At 43.9% G+C, this 19,922-nt stretch overlaps 2 protein-coding genes across 11 annotated transcripts in view; one reads left to right on the top strand and one right to left on the bottom strand.

Annotated features, from left to right (window-relative positions):
• Nucleotides 1-31: 31 nt before the first annotated feature.
• alg11 (ALG11 alpha-1,2-mannosyltransferase) lies at nt 32-6,612 on the top strand. Its single transcript, XM_061889456.1, has 5 exons — nt 32-178; nt 2,983-3,204; nt 3,278-3,649; nt 4,566-5,125; nt 5,190-6,612. Exons 1-5 carry the CDS (start codon nt 132-134, stop codon nt 5,471-5,473), a joined length of 1,485 nt encoding a protein of 494 aa, XP_061745440.1. The 5' UTR covers nt 32-131; the 3' UTR covers nt 5,474-6,612.
• A 7,986-nt stretch (nt 6,613-14,598) lies between these two features.
• The window catches only part of raph1b (Ras association (RalGDS/AF-6) and pleckstrin homology domains 1b), a 68,020-nt gene continuing 62,696 nt past the window's right edge, over nt 14,599-19,922 (bottom strand). For all 10 annotated transcript variants that reach the window (XM_061889449.1, XM_061889448.1, XM_061889451.1 and 7 more), the window contains one exon: nt 14,599-19,858. In XM_061889449.1, coding sequence (XP_061745433.1) covers nt 16,952-19,858 — 2,907 coding nt within the window. In that variant the 3' untranslated portion in view covers nt 14,599-16,951. The remainder of the gene's footprint in view (nt 19,859-19,922) is intronic.

Here is a 19,922-nt window from a genome sequence, read left to right as displayed (position 1 = left end):
TTCTGTTTTTTTAAACGGTGTAGTTATACATCCTCGCCTGCAAGTGGCGCTCGTTCAATGCAAACCGCAGTAAAGAGCAGGCAAGTGAGAAGCTTAAAGGTGACGTGTGGACTTGGCTTTACTTTGGCAAGATGTCGGCGCACGACCAGCTGGCTTTTTATTTGTCTACAACAACACAGTAAGCATGTTTCTATTTGTCTACAACAACACGGTAAGCATGTTTCTATTTGTCTACAACAACACAGTAAGCATGTTTCTATTTGTCTACAACAACACAGTAAGCATGTTTCTATTTGTCTACAACAACACGGTAAGCATGTTTCTATTTATCTACAACAACACAGTAAGCATGTTTCTATTTGTCTACAACAACACGGTAAGTAAGCGTGTTTCTATTTGTCAACAACAACACAGTAAGCATGTTTCTATTTGTCTACAACAACACAGTAAGCGTGTTTCTATTTGTCTACAACAACACAGTAAGCATGTTTCTATTTGTCTACAACAACACGGTAAGTAAGCGTGTTTCTATTTGTCAACAACAACACAGTAAGCATGTTTCTATTTGTCTACAACAACACAGTAAGCTTGTTTCTATTTGTCTACAACACAGTAAGCTTGTTTCTATTTGTCTACAACAACACAGTAAGCTTGTTTCTATTTGTCTACAACAACACAGTAAGCATGTTTCTATTTGTCTACAACACAGTAAGCTTGTTTCTATTTGTCTACAACAACACAGTAAGCTTGTTTCTATTTGTCTACAACAACACAGTAAGTAAGCGTGTTTCTATTTGTCTACAACAACACAGTAAGCATGTTTCTATTTGTCTACAACAACACAGTAAGCATGTTTCTATTTGTCTACAACAACACGGTAAGCTTGTTTCTATTTGTCTACAACAACACAGTAAGCATGTTTCTATTTGTCTACAACAACACAGTAAGCTTGTTTCTATTTGTCTACAACACAGTAAGCTTGTTTCTATTTGTCTACAACAACACAGTAAGCATGTTTCTATTTGTCTACAACAACACGGTAAGCTTGTTTCTATTTGTCTACAACAACACAGTAAGCATGTTTCTATTTGTCTACAACAACACGGTAAGCATGTTTCTATTTGTCTACAACAACACAGTAAGCATGTTTCTATTTGTCTACAACAACACGGTAAGTAAGCGTGTTTCTATTTGTCAACAACAACACAGTAAGCATGTTTCTATTTGTCTACAACAACACGGTAAGCTTGTTTCTATTTGTCTACAACAACACAGTAAGCATGTTTCTATTTGTCTACAACAACACAGTAAGCATGTTTCTATTTGTCTACAACAACACGGTAAGCTTGTTTCTATTTGTCTACAACAACACAGTAAGCATGTTTCTATTTGTCTACAACAACACAGTAAGCATGTTTCTATTTGTCTACAACAACACAGTAAGCATGTTTCTATTTGTCTACAACAACACGGTAAGTAAGCGTGTTTCTATTTGTCAACAACAACACAGTAAGCATGTTTCTATTTGTCTACAACAACACGGTAAGCTTGTTTCTATTTGTCTACAACAACACAGTAAGCATGTTTCTATTTGTCTACAACAACACAGTAAGCTTGTTTCTATTTGTCTACAACAACACAGTAAGCTTGTTTCTATTTGTCTACAACAACACAGTAAGCATGTTTCTATTTGTCTACAACAACACGGTAAGCTTGTTTCTATTTGTCTACAACAACACAGTAAGCAAACTTGTTTCTATTTGTCTACAACAACACAGTAAGCATGTTTCTATTTGTCTACAACAACACGGTAAGCATGTTTCTATTTGTCTACAACAACACGGTAAGCAAGCATGTTTCTATTTGTCTACAACAACACAGTAAGCAAGCGTGTTTCTATTTGTCTACAACAACACGGTAAGCATGTTTCTATTTGTCTACAACAACACGGTAAGCAAGCATGTTTCTATTTGTCTACAACAACACAGTAAGCAAGCGTGTTTCTATTTGTCAACAACAACACGGTAATCAAGCTTTATTTCCACTGGTGAAACCTTTAAGCCACATGGTTAGACATTTCATATATGTTGTCAGTGTCGTTGTTGTTGACCGTTTTGAAATGCTTTATCTGCCTAAGCCCATCCATCCATATGTGATACCTGTCACATATACTGTAATACTGTACATTGTAATTGTTATATATTGTATATATGATATAGACATATTATTATATATCTGCGACTTGTCCAGGGTATACCCCGCCTACCGCCCGAATGCAGCTGAGATAGGCTCCAACGACCCCAAAAGGGGACAAACGGTAGAAAATGGATGGATTTATATATAATATACTGTACATTCATTACGTGCATATGTTATATTTTACATCGCTATATTTAGTCTATTCATACCTGCATTGTCCTTCCCATCATTGTAACTGAGCTACTGTGTGGAACAATTTCCCCTGTGGACCTGGGGATAGGTGGATTGGCAACACTAAATGGTCCCTAGTGTGTGAATGTTGTCTATCTATCTGTGTTGGCCCTGCGATGAGGTGGCGACTTGTCCAGGGTTTACACTGCCTTCCGCCCAATTGTAGTTCAGATAGGCAACAGCGCCCCCCGCAACCCCAAAGGGAATAAGTGGTAGAAATGGATGGATCATTAAAGTTTGTCTAAGTCGAAGTTTATAGACAGAATAGTGTGAATCACATTAGCTCCATTGTTAGCTGACTTTTGCTAATGTTTATTTACAAGTTAGAATGCATGAAAAAAAAAAACGTGTTCTTGTCTTACATATAGATTGAATGATGGGCAACATTTTAATAAGTACTTATTTGTTTGGTATTTTAATTATATTATTTTGTTTACTCTTAGTACATTTTTTAAAAATTGATATTTGCTCATTATTAGTATTATTGTTTTTTAACACAATAATGAAGACAAATCAATGCCTTTTTGACAGTGTTGTGTCCCTGTGTTGCAGCTTGCTGTGGAAGTTGTTGTTGCCCCTGTTGTTTGTATGCCTGCTGCTGCTGGTCCTGCTGGTCCTGCTGGTGCTGGCAGTGCGTCTGTGGCTGCAGGGCAAAAGGAGCGCTCGACTGGCGACGACCAGACGTCCAGTGGTGGCCTTCTTCCATCCGTACTGCAACGCTGGTGGCGGCGGAGAGAGGGTGCTATGGTGTGCAATCCGGGCTTTGCAACAAAGGTAGAGTTGACTGTCTCTTCAGAATTCTTAAGCAAGTTCAATTGAACTATTTCTGTTCTCTGTATCTCCACAGGTACTCTCATGTAGACTTTGTGGTTTACACCGGCGACCTGGGTGTTTCAGCGCATGAGATCTTGGATGGAGCGCGAATTCGTTTCAATATCACGCTTCGCCGGCCCATTCGCTTTGTGTTCCTCAGGCACAGAGTTCTTGTGGAGCCCAGCACATATCCTCACTTCACTCTGCTCGGGCAAAGCGTGGGTTCCATCTTCTTGGGATGGGAGGCGCTCACTGAGTTTGTACCTGATATTTACATCGATTCAATGGGCTACGCCTTCACTCTGCCTATCTTCCGCTACCTGGGAGGCTGCAGCGTGGGCTGTTATGTTCACTATCCCACCATCAGTACTGACATGCTATGTGTGGTGAGAGAAAGGAATACCAGGTATGTATTTACTTGCGTAATTATTACAGTTTTGTTGAACACCCTTTACTGGTTGGCCGAGTGCAAATAACCTGTTCCAGGGGCTGCATTTCCAGAAAGCTAAGGACCTCACTATTATTTTTTTTATTTAAAAAACCAACATACTCTGTAGTGGACATTTGTTGTTGGTCTATTTCTTTTGTCAGAGTTACACATTTCAGAAAAAATCAGACCTGTATGCAAAATCCAGGCCTTTTAGGATGTCACAACTATGGATGGGAATCAGACACCAGTCAGGGTTTCCCACACATTCATTTATTTGTGGCGGCCCGCCTCAAAAGAATTACGGCCGCCACAAATAAAAATTCAACAACAAAAAAATTAAAAAAATTTTGGGCTTTTGACTTGCTCGACCGCTCATAAAAGCAATGGGACTCTGTCTGTGAATGGAGCTTGTAGTTACATATTATATAAATATGTAAATTTATATAAGTATGTACATAAAGTGTTGTAATTATATTCCAACTCCGCGTTCTTCTTGGTCATCGCCGCCGCCGCTACCACAACCCCCCCCACCCCCCGCCGCCCGACCACACCACCACAAATAGATGCCTGACCTGTGGGAAACACTGCCAGTGTATCAATTCTTTGGACTCAGAGTGAACCCTCTTGCACCCAATTGGAAAAGTGAGAGACGAACAAAACAAGCACACACGGGCATGGCAATTTATCCATTGGCACAGTTATCGAGTTAATTTTAATTTATCGTTCAATTAATTGATTTAGTGACCACGCTTATTTATGTTCTCCCAGCAACGATTGCATTTTATGACCAATTAAGTCAAATTTAAAAATCTCTCATGGCTACAAAACAGTGTTTGGGAATAACTGAATTTGAAATGAAGTGGTGACAGTTGCTTCGCTGTTCTCCTCCCAGGTTCAACAACCCAGATTACGTCTCCAACAACCTGTTCCTCAGCGCCGTGAAGGTGTTCTACTACTGCGTGTTCGCCTTGCTGTATGGAATGGCTGGCTCTTGCAGTCACCTCGTCATGGTCAACTCCTCCTGGACACTTGACCACATCCTATCACTGTGGTACGTCCCCAACCGCACCAGCGTTGTCTACCCGCCCTGCGACGTCAGCGCGTTCCTGGATATCCCGTTGGAGGAGAACGGGGGGAAGAAAAGGTGCCACTCTATCGTCTCCATCGGGCAGTTCCGGCCAGAGAAGGACCACAAACTGCAGATCAGGGCTTTCAAGAAGGTGTTTGCTCGGCGGAGAGATGACAATGAGACACTCAAACTGATCCTAATTGGAGGATGCAGGAATCAGGAGGACCAAGATCGGGTGCTGATGCTGCGGGGGCTGTGCCTGGAGCAGGGCGTGGCTGACCAGGTGGAGTTTAAACTGAACGTACCCTTTGCAGAGCTGAAGAGAGAGTTGGAGGAGGCCACTATCGGGCTACACACCATGTGGAACGAGCACTTTGGGATAGGTAACAGATCTCCACTCACCGGTTTGTTTTATTGCACATGTGACAGCGCTCTGATCCCCTTCAGGTGTCGTGGAGTGCATGGCTGCAGGAAAAGTCATCCTCGCCCACAAGTCCGGAGGTCCCAAGCTAGACATAGTAGTGCCTTACGAGGGCGGCCAGACAGGCTTCCTTGCAGACGACGAGGACAGCTACGCCGAGGCCATCGAGAATATCCTCAATCTGCCACCTGCCAGCCGCCTGCAGATAAGACAGAACGCACGGCAGTCGGTGACTCGCTTCTCAGATCAGGAATTTGAAGTTTCTCTCCTGGCTGCCATGGAACCTCTGATGGGGACAGTTGAACAATGACACACTTTGTCTGGGACTGTTTTTTTCTTATTTATGGTAAATGTGCAAAAAAGTCCGCCTTTGCTTCGTCATTGTGACCTAAGAGGTTTTAGCTTACGGCAGACATATGAAACGCGATCCTTAAATGGGAACTGCACTTTATTTTTGGAGTTTTGCCCATTGTTCTCAACCATTATGACAGATGTATTTTTTTAAATGCATTCTAAATAGTACATCCAAACACCTCCATTAAGCTTGTATATACATGATGTAAGTAAATATGTAATGTAGTAACAGGCACTTATACATGGCGCATTAACATCACCTTTACTGATTACTGCTCCCCTCTGCAGGCTTTAGGAGAGCCTCCAAACATAATAAAACATCATTCACTACTGAAGGTCTACCGTCATTAGGATGTCAACTGCAAGGATGTTCATATATTATATTCCCATTTGAAGAATCACTCATAATTGTTGGGAAGAAAAGGTGGGTTTCAGAATCAGGAATATTTTATTAATCTCCGAGGGGAAATTGAAATTCATGTCGTTCTCGCCATTCTAAATTTGCTGTCAGTGTACCAACTTGTCTGGATGCGTCTTCCATCCTTCTACTATCCAGGTGAGAGGCATAATTTATGATCTAGAAAAAGTTTGACGAGCAAGGAAACTAGGAAGCAGCTGATTAGTCGATTATGTCAACTTTGGCACACATGCTCATGATCATGGTGCCGCTATACAGTTTGTCTTACAATCACAGTATCACTAATACTTAGTCAATACTGAAGTCACAAAATGTAAATGTTATTTTTTTTAATGGGCTGAATAGAGAACCTCTCACTGGCTGTGCTGTAAGCAGACTGTTATTTACGAGTTAGAATGCATCAAAAAAAAAAAACATCCGTCTCATAATTGTGAACGATAGGCAAAATACCACAAAAAAAGTGCAGTTCCTCTTTGACGCACTAAATGACGGATTGAATACTTTGCACTGTTTTCAAAACACACATTTCATCTAAAGTAGTACGACATGTATTTGTGTGTACTAATTGCTGGATGATAAGATGTAAATGTACCAGTGAACAATGATATATATACACAAGTTTGTGTAAAGAAATTTGATTTTTCACTTAAATGTAAATAAAACATGTCAGCTTTAAAGCCCTTATTTCAGGTGAATTGAGGTCAAGCGTCATTTTAAAGAATTGTCACATCAGGGTGGGATCAATAGTGCCGAACAAAGGTTGAGAACAGTGGCGAGGGGTGATTGAGGCCAATAGGTGGTGCAAAGTTGACTTTGCAGATGTAATTGAAAGAGCCGAGATGCTTTGTTTGAAAGTATGCTTGTTGAGATGAAGTCACAAGTGCTCTCTTGGCCTTGCTGGAGTCACTCAGGTGCTCAATGGTTCATGCGTGACAGGTGACATGACCTTAACAGCATCCCGCTGTAGGCTACAATGCTTAGGTGCGGGAACTCAGCTTGTTCCTTTCAGGGACGTGGAGGTAGCAGGAGCCTATCCCAGCTGCATGTGGGCGGACGGCAAGGTACACCCTGGACAAGTCGCCAACTCATCACAGGGCCAACACAGATAGACAACATTCACACACTAGGGACCATTTAGTGTTGCCAATCAACCTATCCCCAGGTGCATGTTTTTAGAGGTGGGAGGGGCCTATCCCCAGGTGCATGTCTTTGGAGGTGGGAGGGGGCTAACCCCAGGTGCATGTCTTTGGAGGTGGGAGGGGCCTATCCCCAGGTGCATGTCTTTGGAGGTGGGAGGGGCCTATCCCCAGGTGCATGTCTTTGGAGGTGGGAGGGGGCTAACCCCTGCTGCATGTCTTTGGAGGTGGGAGGGGCCTATCCCCAGGTGCATGTCTTTGGAGGTGGGAGGGGCCTATCCCCAGGTGCATGTCTTTGGAGGTGGGAGGGGCCTATCCCCAGGTGCATGTCTTTGGAGGTGGGAGGGGGCTAACCCCTGCTGCATGTCTTTGGAGGTGGGAGGGGCCTATCCCAAGGTGCATGTCTTTGGAGGTGGGAGGGGCCTATACCCAGGTGCATGTCTTTGGAGGTGGGAGGGGGCTAACCCTTGCTGCATGTCTTTGGGGGTGGGAGGGGCCTATCCCCAGGTGCATGTGTTTGGAGGTGGGAGGAAGCCGGAGTACCCGGTGAGAACCCACACAGTCACAGGGAGAACATGCAAACTCCACGCAAAAAGATCCTGAGCCCGGGTATTGAACCCATGACCTTCTTATTGTGACGCACACGCACTAACCCCTGTCCCACTGTCTTGTATTATGACCTACATAATGAAAATAATTACAAAAACAAGATTTTGTGAACACTATAGAATATTTTTAAAATTATTTCAACAATAGGTGACATATTTGAACATATTCCAATATTGTTCAATGTATCGCCCAAAAAATTGAGCCTTCAATCTTTCAAAAAATGCATATGATTAGCCACGAAAAATATTGTTACATTCTAATAACTCTATTTACATTCTAATAACATAACTTACATGACACCGCGGACGAAGTATTATTAAAAACAACCAACTGGCAGTAATTTCATGATGCCAATGGTAGTATACATAAATGAATCAATACTATATTCAAATGTATTTTATTTTTTTTGCACCTCCAGCAGCTGACCACTTGGTGGCAGACTGTGGCAACACACAAAAGCCTCCACTGTGGCAAGTAGACACTGATGCCCAACTTGGACTTTGAGAGACTCAGGCATGTAGGAGTTCATGTTTACTTGTGCAAAGCTGCACAGCCAGTTATCATAGAAATGTTCTCCAATGAGCACACATGGTTGGTCTTTTCTTCTCTTTTAGTCAAGTCATTTACAAAATAGAGCTGAGCACACAAACTAAACATGTAATAAGAGTCCTTAGTTGAACAATTTGCAGTTTAAAACATTTGTCAGAATAAGCAAGTATGAAATATTTGTTGTAGCATATTACTTCCATCCATCCATTTTCTACCACTTATTCCCTTTGAGGTCGCTGGTGCCTATCTCAGCTACAATCAGGCGGAAGGCGGAGTACACCCTGGACAAGTCGCCACCTCATCGCAGGGCTAGCATATTACTTACAGATACAAGGTCTCCAAGGCAGGAGAGTATCAGAGAGTATCCAGTAACAAACATGTCCGCACCATTCAATGATGCCTTATGAGCTTAAAGGGGAACTGCACTTTTTTGAAAATGTTGCCTATTATTCACAATTATTATGAAAGACATTACGACAGATGGATAAAAAACAAACAAAAAAAAACCATTCTAACTCATAAAGGTAAATACAAGTTTGCTTACAGGAGAGCCAATGGGAGGTCCTCTATTCCGCCCATAAAACCCAATAAATAACCATCCAAAAACCACCAACAATACGACTCTGTTTACATTTTATGATTTGAATATTAACAAAGTATTGATGATATTGTTATTATAAGCGCTAACGCAAACAAATGATATATAGCAAGGCATGGTCTGCTGTTTCCTTGCTTCCCTGCTCCATGTAAGCTTATTGCAGATCATAAATCATGCCTCTCACCTGGACAGAAAGAAGCTGAGGATGCATACCGACGAGTTGGTACACTTTGACATCCAATTTAGACCCATTAATGGCGAAAATGACACGAAAAGACGCTTGACTGATAGTTTTGACTTTAAGGATTACAAACCCGTTTCCATATGAGTTGGGAAATTATGTTAGATGTAAATATAAACAGAATACAATGATTTGCAAATCCTTTTCAAGCCATATTCAGTTGAATATGCTACAAAGACAATATATTTGATGTTCAAACTGATAAACATTTATTTTTTTGCAAATAATCATTAACTTTAGAATTTGATGCCAGCAACACGTGACAAAGAAGTTGGGAAAGGTGGCAATAAATACTGATAAAGTTCAGGAATGCTCATCAAACACTTATTTGGAACATTCCACAGGTGTGCAGGCTAATTGGGAACAGGTGGGTGCCATGATTGGCTATAAAAGCAGCTTCCATGAAATGCTAAATAATTCACAAACAAGGATGGGGTGAGGGTCACCAATTTGTGAGCAAATTGTCGAATAGTTTTAGAACAACATTTCTCAACGAGCTATTGCAAGGAATTTAGGGATTTTACCATCCACAGTCTGTAAAATCATCAAAAGGTTCAGAGAATCTGGAGAAATCACTGCACATAAGCCATGATATTATAGACCTTTGATCCCTCAGGCAGTACCGCATCAAAAACCGACATCAGTGTGTAAAGGATATCACCACATGAGCTCAGGAACACTTCATAAAACCACTGTCAGTAACTACAGTTGGTCGCTACATCTGTAAGTGCAAGTTAAAACTCTACTATGCAAAGCAAAAGTCATTTATCATCAACACCCAGGAACCACGCCGGCTTCGCTGGGCCCGAGATCATCTAAGATGGACTGATGCAAAGTGGAAAAGTGTTCTGTGGTCTGATGAGTTCACATTTCAAATTATATTTGGAAATTGTGGACGTGGTGTCCTCCAGAACAAAGAGGGAAATAACCATACGGATTGTTATATGCGCGAAGTTCAAAAGCCAGCATCTGTGATGGTGAATTAGTGTGAATTATATTTATATAGCGCTTTTCTCTAGTGACTCAAAGCGCTTTACATAGTGAAACCCAATATCTAAGTTACATTTAAACCAGTGTGGGTGGCACTGGGAGCACGTGGGTAAAGTGTCTTGCCCAAGGACACAACGGCAGTGACTAGGATGGCGGAAGCGGGAATCGAACCTGCAACCCTCAAGTTGCTGGCACGGCCACTCTACCAACCGAGCTATACTGGTATGGGGGTGTATTAGTGCCCAAGGCATGGGTAACTTACACATCTGTGAAGGCACCATTAATGCTGAATGGTCCATACAGGTTTTGGAGCAACATATGTTGTCATCCAAGCAACATTATCAAGGACGCCCCTGCTTATTTCAGCAAGATAATGCCAAGCCACGTGTTACAACAGCGTGGCTTCGTAGTAAAAGAGTGCGGGTACTTTCCTGGCCTGCCTGCAGTCCAGACCTGCCTGCCCTCGAAAATGTGTGGCGCATTATTAAGCGTAAAATACGACAACAAGACCCCTGACTGTTGAACAACTTAAGCTGTACATCAAGCAAGAATGGTAAAGAATTCCACTTTCAAAGCTCCAACAATTAGTTTTCTCAGCTACCAAACTGTAATTGAGTGTTGTTAAAAGAAAAGGTGATGTAACACAGTGGTGAACATGCCCTTTCCCAACTACTTTGGCATGTGTTGCAGCCATGAAATTTTAAGTTAATTATTATTTGCAAAAAAATAAAATTATGAGTTTGAACATCAAATATGTTGTTTTTGTAGTGCATTCAACTTTTTATGGGTTGAAAATAATTTGCAAATCATTGTATTCTGTTTATATTTACATCTAACACAATTCCCCAACTCATATGGAAACGGGGATTGTAATATCCTGGAAGATTGTTAAACATTTTCTACACCTCAGCATCACTTTTCCCGCTCCATTTCGGACCGAATGTTCACTGCTTCTAGCCAAGGACTGTCTCTCAAGTGCAGCCATGACAGCAGCAGGAGAGTCCAGTGCGGGTGTTGAATGTATCGAGCTAAAGTGGCTTTGGAATTGTGTCTACCATTCACAACTCTTATGTAAGACAAGAACCCATATTTCCTTTTTTATCATTTTTAATTCGTAAAATACGGCAAGTATGAGGATGTTAAACTATTGGAGAACACTTTCATCCCATAAAACCCTCTAAAAAACATCCAAAAACTACCAACAAAACTATTTTTACATCCTGTGACCAAAATATTAAAAAATTATTAGCAATATTGTTAATATAAGCGCTAACACAAACAATTTTTAGTGGTGCCGTTATCACTGGAAGAAAATAACGAGCTTATTCTGCTACAGCGTTGACACTCAGCTGCTGCTGCATTGCCTCAGACTTGGTAAAAGTTTATGAATAATGTCACTGACCTGTAAAGTAGAAGGTTGTGAGGCAACGGTCAATTTTGACATCCAACTGAGACTCAAAGAAGCCAAGAAGGACACAAAAAGACGCTCATTTTGCGGCACATTTTTTTTAACCTGCGTGAGAATGATTTTTTATTTAAATGGGAAGATTTGAACGTCCCATCGGTCAGCATTGCAGTGACAGCAGACATTGTACAGTAAGTGGATGTTTTATTGTGAACGTAGTTGTTGTTTAGTATATATTCAACTTGTATCACCTCCTCCTTATAGTCAGGCTGAAAAATATACTATTCTTCCCAAAGTAGTCTTTGTTGTCTTTCCCAAAGTCTGTCATGATTAATTGGAAGGGAAAAGCGAACGTTGAGATACTTTTTAAATATGCCACCGAATACTTTAAATGACCAAACTCTTTAAATATTACATGCTATGAATATGCCTACATAATGCATATATATTTGGTATGCATATAAAACGATGGAGGCTTTTGGATGGTTTTTAGAATCCTTTCTAGGCCGAATAGAGCGACGCTCATTGTTAGCTGATATTTGCTAGCGTTTTAGTGGTGTGCTGGCCTAACATAACCCCAAATCAGGATCATAATTAAAAATAAAAGTAATTTACTTTTCCTAAAGATCTACAAGTATTCACATTGTCTTCATGTCATGTGATACTATGCTCCTCCCGGGCTGTTGTTTTTAGGTTAGAGTTTGTATCCAATCAGAATTCAGCTAGCTTATGTTGCCATGCTACACCAAATCTTTCCAGGGCCTTCAAAATCAACAATGCGGGTGTTTGTGCACTGGAAGTGAACGGCCACATACAGTTGATAGACAATTTCGATAGCCAATCAGATCAGGAGTTGTTGTCAGTAAGGCCTTCGAGCTGGCCTCATGTTAAACGTGACGTTTACGTGTCCCGTGATTGGATACTCACTGGAAGCAGAGCCACACCTGGGACCGTTAGCCGATGAATATGAGAACACAGTTGATGAGACAGTTGGGATGGCCATCAGATCACTAATTGTTGACAGTAGGCTCTCTAAGTGGCCTGATGTTAGTGAGACTGGGATTGGGTACTCACTTGGGAATATCCTTGTAGCACTGAGAACTCAATGACAAGTTGCGAAAACAGGAAGTGGCACCGGAGCCATACAAGCCATAGAATGCCAAAGAAAATGCACCGGTAAAATAACGATCAGGTGTTTGTCATCCACCTGGAAATCTGCTGTGGACAGACGAAGCTAAGCAATGCAGGTTTAGTGAGCCGTGCACGCTCCCCCGCAGGATATCACATTTTTGGCAGGCAATCGCATTTTGGTACAACACCGACGGTGAAACTTTCACAGGAATCAAACTACTTGAAGCTGAACCACTGGCTTATACAGCGTTGGATGGATGCTACAAATTATAAATCCAAATATTTTATTTCTTATTTTTTTCACGCTTCGTTTTATACAAATATTTTAATTTCGACAGTACCAGGTAAGATATGTTTTAAATTCTGAGGCAGGTTTAGTGAATGTTATATGCGCCGAAAAATTGGACCGTTTGGTCCACGGTTGATGTGGATCAATGCCCAGTAGTGTGCAAGCGTGTTTCTGTATAGTAGCTCCAGTCGTGACCATGTGGTGACATCAATTACTGTATTTTGAGAGGTTAAGTCGGACTAAATAGGACATCCTTGAGGGCTTAGGTGAGAAACACAAAGCCCGCCACTGCGTTTAAGAGTTAGAATAGGCTGACCATATTCTGAAATCCCAAAAAGAGGACACATTTATGCGTGCCAAGGCCGGGAAAATTTGCCAATGATACTTGAACTTGCTTTATAAATAATATATTTATTTAAATAAAGCATTTTTTCACCTCTGTTGACAACAGTGTTGGCGCTAGCAATTTTCAAAATGGGATCCTGTGGACCCCATCAAGTCTTAAAAAAGGGTCCCACTTTTTTGTAAGCATTTTGAAAACAAATGACAAGTGTATGCATTTTCCTGTTATAGCTCACATTCTATAAAAGGTGGTCATAAACGTTAATTAAAAGAAATAATAAAAAAAAGAAGACAAATGTGTATACATCTGTAAATGTATTCCGTTATAAACATTCATTCACTTTCTTCTTTCCTTCATGGATCTAAACTTTACTGCTGCTGGTTTTTTCTATGTTTTTATTTTACAAGTTGTAGGTGTATTTATTTCAGTATAAAAGTGTAAAAAGTGTTTTGCTTGGGTCATGAAATGATGATAATGGTGTGCCAGGGCATACATACTTTTTATATTTAACGCTTAAATCTCTGGAGTCTACATCAACTTCACATCTATTCCTCATTTCAAAATGTTTTAGTTTTTTTTGTTTGTTTTCTGCTCTTTTTTGTCAAACAAAACTATGTTTTTACAGCCTTCTCTGGACTCAAGAAGCCATTAAAGCAGGGGTAGGGAACCTATGGCTCTAGAGCCAGATGTGGCTCTTTTGATGACTGGATCTGGCTCTCAGATAAATCTTAGCTGACATTGCTTAACACGATAAGTAATGAATAATTCCGCTGGTAATCACAGTTAAAAATAACGTTCAAATTGTTCTCATGCATTTTAATCCAACCATCCATTTTCTATCGCACCTGTTCAAAATGTCAAATTAATGGTAAGAAGTATTATATTTATTATAGGTTAACTTTAGCATAACAATGTTATTAAAAAGAATAAGACACTTGTTATACTGTAAAAATGTTAGTCTTACTTAAAAATGCACGCATTTAGTTGTATTGCGTGCCAAAAAATATTGTATGGCTCTCACGGAAATACATTTTGAAATATTTGGCTTTCATGGTTCCCGACCCCTGTGGACTGGAGGCTGCTTCTGTTGATGGGGACATCTTGGAATATGAAGAAAGGGCAAACAACGTATCACACCAACTAATATTAACACAGAAAACAACAAACTCACCTTAGTAACTCCATTCGTCCTTCTTTCACTAAAACTCGTTTGCTAGTTTAGTTTACTGACAAACCGCGCGCGACGACGACGGCTCATTCAAGCCGGATGGTGTGAGACATGGGCGGAAAGCGGAAGTATTTCAAAATAAAACCCGGAAAACAAAAAAAAAATGTTAGGGGGCGTTTTTTCACAAATGACTCAGAAAAGATAATGGGTTGAACATTTATATTGTGAATTTGGATTTCTATGCAATGACATGTATTCAGTCTGCAACTATTTAGGTCCCACATGAGCACATCAATAACTTACACACAGAACTGTAGCAAACATCCTGTTCAAGACTGTGACACTTGTTTTTTTGTTTTTTTTAAAGAAATGATATTCCACAAATGAGTTGGGTATAAAAAAAAGAAAAGCAAATCAACTGTATGCAACTCAGATCAAAGACCAATAAAATACAATCCTTCTAATCCGTTTCATTTTTCAATAGTGTAAATATAAACGCCATCCTGATACATGTAGAAATGTAAGAACAGCACGAGCACCTTGCAAAATGAAGGCCATGAGACAAGAAACAGACACTAATATGAGTGCAACATTCAAGTCCTAAGTCTGTCACATTTGTTGTTCTCTACATACTTGATGCGCTGTACATTAAGCGGATTGACACGTCGCTTTGCGGCTCCTTCCTGGGTTGTGGTCATGTGACTTGGCAGAGGGCGATGGAAAAAACAGCAGCTACAGCAACTCTACAAATGTATATAAAAAAAACACTCCACAACACACATTTTAAGATAAGTCCATGGCAAGTTTTGCATTAGATTAAAAATAGTAAAGAGCAATTTCCATCCAGGCTGCTGAGCCGGGAGAAAAAAACACTCCTTCCTTCGTCGGCGTTGTGCAAGACTTAAAGAATAAGGCCTCCTCCTTTGCTTTTGTCATGAGACCATCTACAAGTGTTTAAGACACCGCATGTTTGAAAGTCTGTTTTGACCTTTTGTTGGTGTGAACAACTCATGTTAACCTCCAATATACATTCCATAACCACCGTTGACCAAGCACTTCAATTCAGCATTTAAATAATTTCACACAAAGCAAACAATACCTGCACCTCGCTAGCATACTGCATGTATGCACATGCTCAGCAATCACACAACACATGCACTCCCGTCTACAGCCTCAACAAAGTCTTTTTCCTCTTTCCAGTCCAAGCTTGGATACTTAGTTCGGAATTTATCACATTTTGATTTGCGTTGAAATGCTTGGTGCACCAGATGGGATTTATCCTTAAAGGGGTCCTATCGTGCTCACAGAGATACTGGATCCCAGCGGCTCACTCTAGTATTTTCAGAAAATGGTAGAGATGGGTCAAACGATACAGTATTATGAAACACGAAGACTGTGTCTCGCGGTGTGTCACATTATGACGTGGGGGCAGCACGGTGGTAGAGGGGTTAGTGCATCTGCCTCACAACACGGAGGTCCTGAGTAGTCCTGGGTTCAATCCTGGGCTTGGGATCTTTCTGTGTGGAGTTTGCATGTTCTCCCTGTGACTGTGTTGGTTCCCTCCGGCTTCCTCCCACCTTCAAGGACATGCACCTGGGGATAGGCCCCTCCCACCTCCAAAGACATGCACCTGGGGATAGGTTGATTGGCAACACTAAATGGTCCCTAGTGTGTGAATGTGAGTGTGAATGTTGTCTGTCTATCTGTGTTGGCCCTGCGATGAGGTGGCCAAAAGGGACAAGCGGTAGACAATGGATGGATGGATGGATGGATGGACTTGACCAGTACAGCTGCTGTGTCATGTGACTACAACATACTAAACTGTGTTTATCGGGTAGCGCTTCTGTCGGCTTCACATACCTTTCTGTATGTGGGATATTAAAAAAATTATATATATGCTATAATTAAAATTTCAGGTGAAATGTGGTGACTTGTTTAATCCAGCAGATGGCGCCATTAAGAAGCACCAACCGTGTCAGTGCAGCACCAATAAAGCAAGTGAGTGTGCCAATCACTAGTTAGTTGTGAACCGGGTAAATCTGCACTCTTCTCCTCTTGGCAGGACATGCTCGGATTCCGCAGCTTCTTCCCGGACCACGCCTGCTCTGTTGCGATTGGTCCATTTCCCTCACACTGTACGTGCTAATGGACACCAGCAAACTGTAAATATGAAAAAACTATTTCTGGCTGTCATTTTTAAGAAAGAAAAAAAAGGTACCGCACAACGGTCGCGGGCAGGTTGTCAAACCCAATATTTAGGAGTGGCCTAAAAATGAAAGCAGGGATTAGTTCAAAACACCCCGACTTCATTATTCGACACTTCCACATCACGCAGAACAACCTTTGAAAGCTCAGTCTGAGAAGTTGCAAATGTAAGATAGGACCCCTTTAAGAGTTTAGACTGAAAAAGCTGCGCTACAAAGAATGAGTAAATATTAATAAAAGTTTGCAGGTGTAGAAAGCCAAGCATTTGAGAAATGTGAACCTCCATCTTTTCATATTTACAGACTTGGTTGTTATGATCCAAAACAAGGAGGGGAATATTCTCACATGTTTTTCAACACTCTCCAGTAAGCTTGGTGCCGTCCCCCCGTTTTGGTGGCGCAGGTGGGGGTCCTCGTCGCAGCGTTGCATAGCCTGAGATGTTGCCAGACATGTAGCCGCCACTTCCTCCGTTGCTCTGGTTGCCCTGGTCAGGGAGCAGCTCAGGCGGGGGCGGAGGCAGCGCCATGTCATCCATCGTCCCAGCAGGGTCCATTTTGCCTTGCCGACCCACGGATTTTCGCTTAAGGGTCCGGTTCAGGTCCTCTAGAAAGTTGGGCTGTCCTGAGCTGCCCTTTGGTGAGGTGGGCGGAGGGACTTGGGGTGGTGGTGAGAGGGGTTGGGGCTCTGGCGTGGTGTTGCTTCGGCGCACCAGCGTTGGGGGAGGAGTCTTTTTAAGCGAGTTCTTACCCCATGAAGAGTTATTGATAAAAGAGACTGGCGGAAGAGGAGGGGGAGCTTGGGGCTGGGGGTTGACCACAGCCACTCTGGGAGGGCCACCATTATGGGAATCGCTACCAGGAGCAGGTGGAGGCGGGAACAGCTCAGATGCTGGCGGTGGCGGAGGGAAGTAGGCGCAATCCAGAGGCGGGGAGGGGAAGTCGCCACCAGATTGTTTAGCCTGGCTCACTTTGGCTTGAAGAGCCATGGGAAGGTTAGACAGGTTGAGCTTGCCGGGTTTTGGGGGTGCGGGGGGACCCCCTGAGGGATCCTTTGATGGAGAGCCAGTGGATGCAGCAGTGGGAGACGGGGAGGATGGAGGCGTGTTACTCTGGGGGGCAAATTTACTGAGCAGGTTTCTTCTAGATTCCTCATAGGCGTTGGACTTGATGCTAGAGTTTCTTTGGGGGGCGGGAGGAGGTTTTTTACCCACCAGACTGCAGTTGCCAGAAGGGTCCATGTTCCCGGGTGGAGGGGGTGGCGCCGGGGGTGCTGGGCATGAGGCTGGGGGTGGAGGTGGTGGGGCAGGAAAACCACCACTGTGGACTTGGGCGCTGTCCGGAGGGGGCGGGAACTCTGGAGACTGTAGCTGCTGACCACCACCAGGCTGCCATTTTGGTTTGGACTTGACTGCAGGCGGGGACAGAGGAGGGGCTACCTGGGTTAAAGCCCCCGGAAACTGACTGCTGAGCTGTTTGACCAATGACGTTACAGGGGGCGTACCTGTGCAAACACCTGGGGGCTTAGACAGGCTGTGCTGCTTGGGCAGCGTTGGTGGAGGTTGGCTGGAGGTGTAGCCGGTCTGGAGACTGAACTGTTTTTTAAGGGGGCCAGGTGGAGGAGGGGGTGGTGGTGGCGGTGGTGGAAGCCCACCCATGGAGGCAGGAGGTGGAGCAGGTGGGAAAGGTGAGACAGGTGACAACGGTTTGGGAACAAACCCTGGTGTGAAGGATTTGGGTGGGGCTGCTGGTGGAGGAGGTGGGAACTGGACTGGCACGGAGGTCTGTTGGGGAGGTGGAGGGGGAGGTGGTGGAGGTGGCGGCGGCGGTGGTGTAGGGGTGGGAGTCGGTGACTCTTCAAGATCTCCATTTGCAGACAAAAGATCCCGTGGTGGGCTAGGAAACCTATCCTTCAGTGCACGCTTCAGCCCAATGTTGTAGGTGGACTGGCTGACTGGACCGGGGGCAGCCGGGGGTGGCGGGGGAGGGGGTGGAAATGCCCCCTCTTTGGTTGGCGGGATAAAGGCAGCGAGGGCGCCCGGATTTGGAGGGCCGAGCTTCAACACTGCCATGGCTGAACCAGGAGTTGGCATACAAAGGGGCGGTGGCGGAGGGGGTGGCGGCGGGACATTTGTCCTTGCCGCAATGTGGTTGACGTTTGGTTTGGTTGGCACCTGTGCGGTGGGCACCATCGGAGATGCAGAAAGTTTCTGGGGGTGGAGGTGAGTGGGCATCCTGCGGTGATTGGCAGCCAGAGATGATTGCTGGTTCTGCAGCCTGTTGATGGTGCTGAACTTGTACATGGTGGGAGCTGGAGAGTGGTGTGACACGTTTTGGACTGGAGGTGGCAGTGGCGGCGGGGGTGGCGGCGGAGGAGGAGGAGGGGGGGGTGCAGGGGCGGGCTGTTGCTGCGGGGGAGGGATGGGGCTGTCGTTACTCACACTTTGTGGCAGCTGTTGGTTGTAGGCGCTGACTGTGTGTGTCGGCGCCTGGGTGTAGTTTGAGTACATCTGCTGCTGTTGGAGGGAGGGTGGTGGTGGTGGAATGTGGCTGTAGTTGCTCCCAGGGTATGGCGCCTGTTGGGAGGGTACCTGGGTGTAGTTTGAGTGCACCTGCTGCTGTTGGAGGGACGGTGGTGGTGGTGTGTGGCTGTAGTTGCTCCCAGGGTGTGGCGCCTGTTGGGAGGGTACCTGGGTGTAGTTTGAGTGCGCCTGCTGCTGTTGGAGGGAGGGTGGTGGTGGTGGGGTGTGGCTGTAGTTGCTCCCAGGGTGTGGCGCCTGTTGGGAGGATACCTGGGTGTAGTTTGAGTGCGCCTGCTGCTGTTGGAGGGAGGGTGGTGGTATGAGGCTGTAGTTGCTCCCAGGGTGTGGCGCCTGTTGGGAAGGTACCTGGGTGTAGTTTGAGTGCGCCTGCTGCTGTTGAGGTGACAGTGCTGCTGGCGGCAAGTGGCTGTAGTTGCTGCCAAGGTTTGGTGGCTGTTGAGGGTGCATATGGTTGTAGTTGCTCATGGCGTGAAGATGCTGCTGTTGTTGTTGAGGAGGAGGTTGCTGTGAGCGCTGAGGCGACTGTGGCAGAGGCTGCTGGGCCTGTTGAGGCAGCGGCGGGGGAATGTGCTGCTCCACACCCTGTGGTTGCTGCTGTTGGTGGGGATGAGATTGAGGAGGAGGTGTCAAAGCCGGGTGGTCAACCGAATGCTGGCTGTGATGGCGGTGGCTGTGGGTAGCATGGGGCAAAGTGGCCCCTCTGGACGCCTCCATTCGCATCTGTTAAAAGCAGATGTGGTGTTAGATTCAGCAGCAAAGAGGGAGATCACACACTGAGTGATCG

Source organism: Nerophis ophidion, linkage group LG27 (genome assembly GCF_033978795.1).
Source record: "Nerophis ophidion isolate RoL-2023_Sa linkage group LG27, RoL_Noph_v1.0, whole genome shotgun sequence".
Lineage (NCBI taxonomy): Eukaryota > Metazoa > Chordata > Actinopteri > Syngnathiformes > Syngnathidae > Nerophis > Nerophis ophidion.
Note: the sequence above shows the minus strand (reverse complement) of the source record. Positions and strands in the feature narration are given on the sequence as shown.

Coding starts and splice junctions, on each gene's coding strand:
- alg11 (XM_061889456.1), top strand. CDS start 132: ATGTCGGCGCACGACCAGCTGGCTTTTTATTTGTCTACAACAACACA. Junction 3,205..3,277: donor ATCCGGGCTTTGCAACAAAG/GTAGAGTTGACT, acceptor GTATCTCCACAG/GTACTCTCATGTAGACTTTG. Junction 3,650..4,565: donor GTGAGAGAAAGGAATACCAG/GTATGTATTTAC, acceptor TTCTCCTCCCAG/GTTCAACAACCCAGATTACG.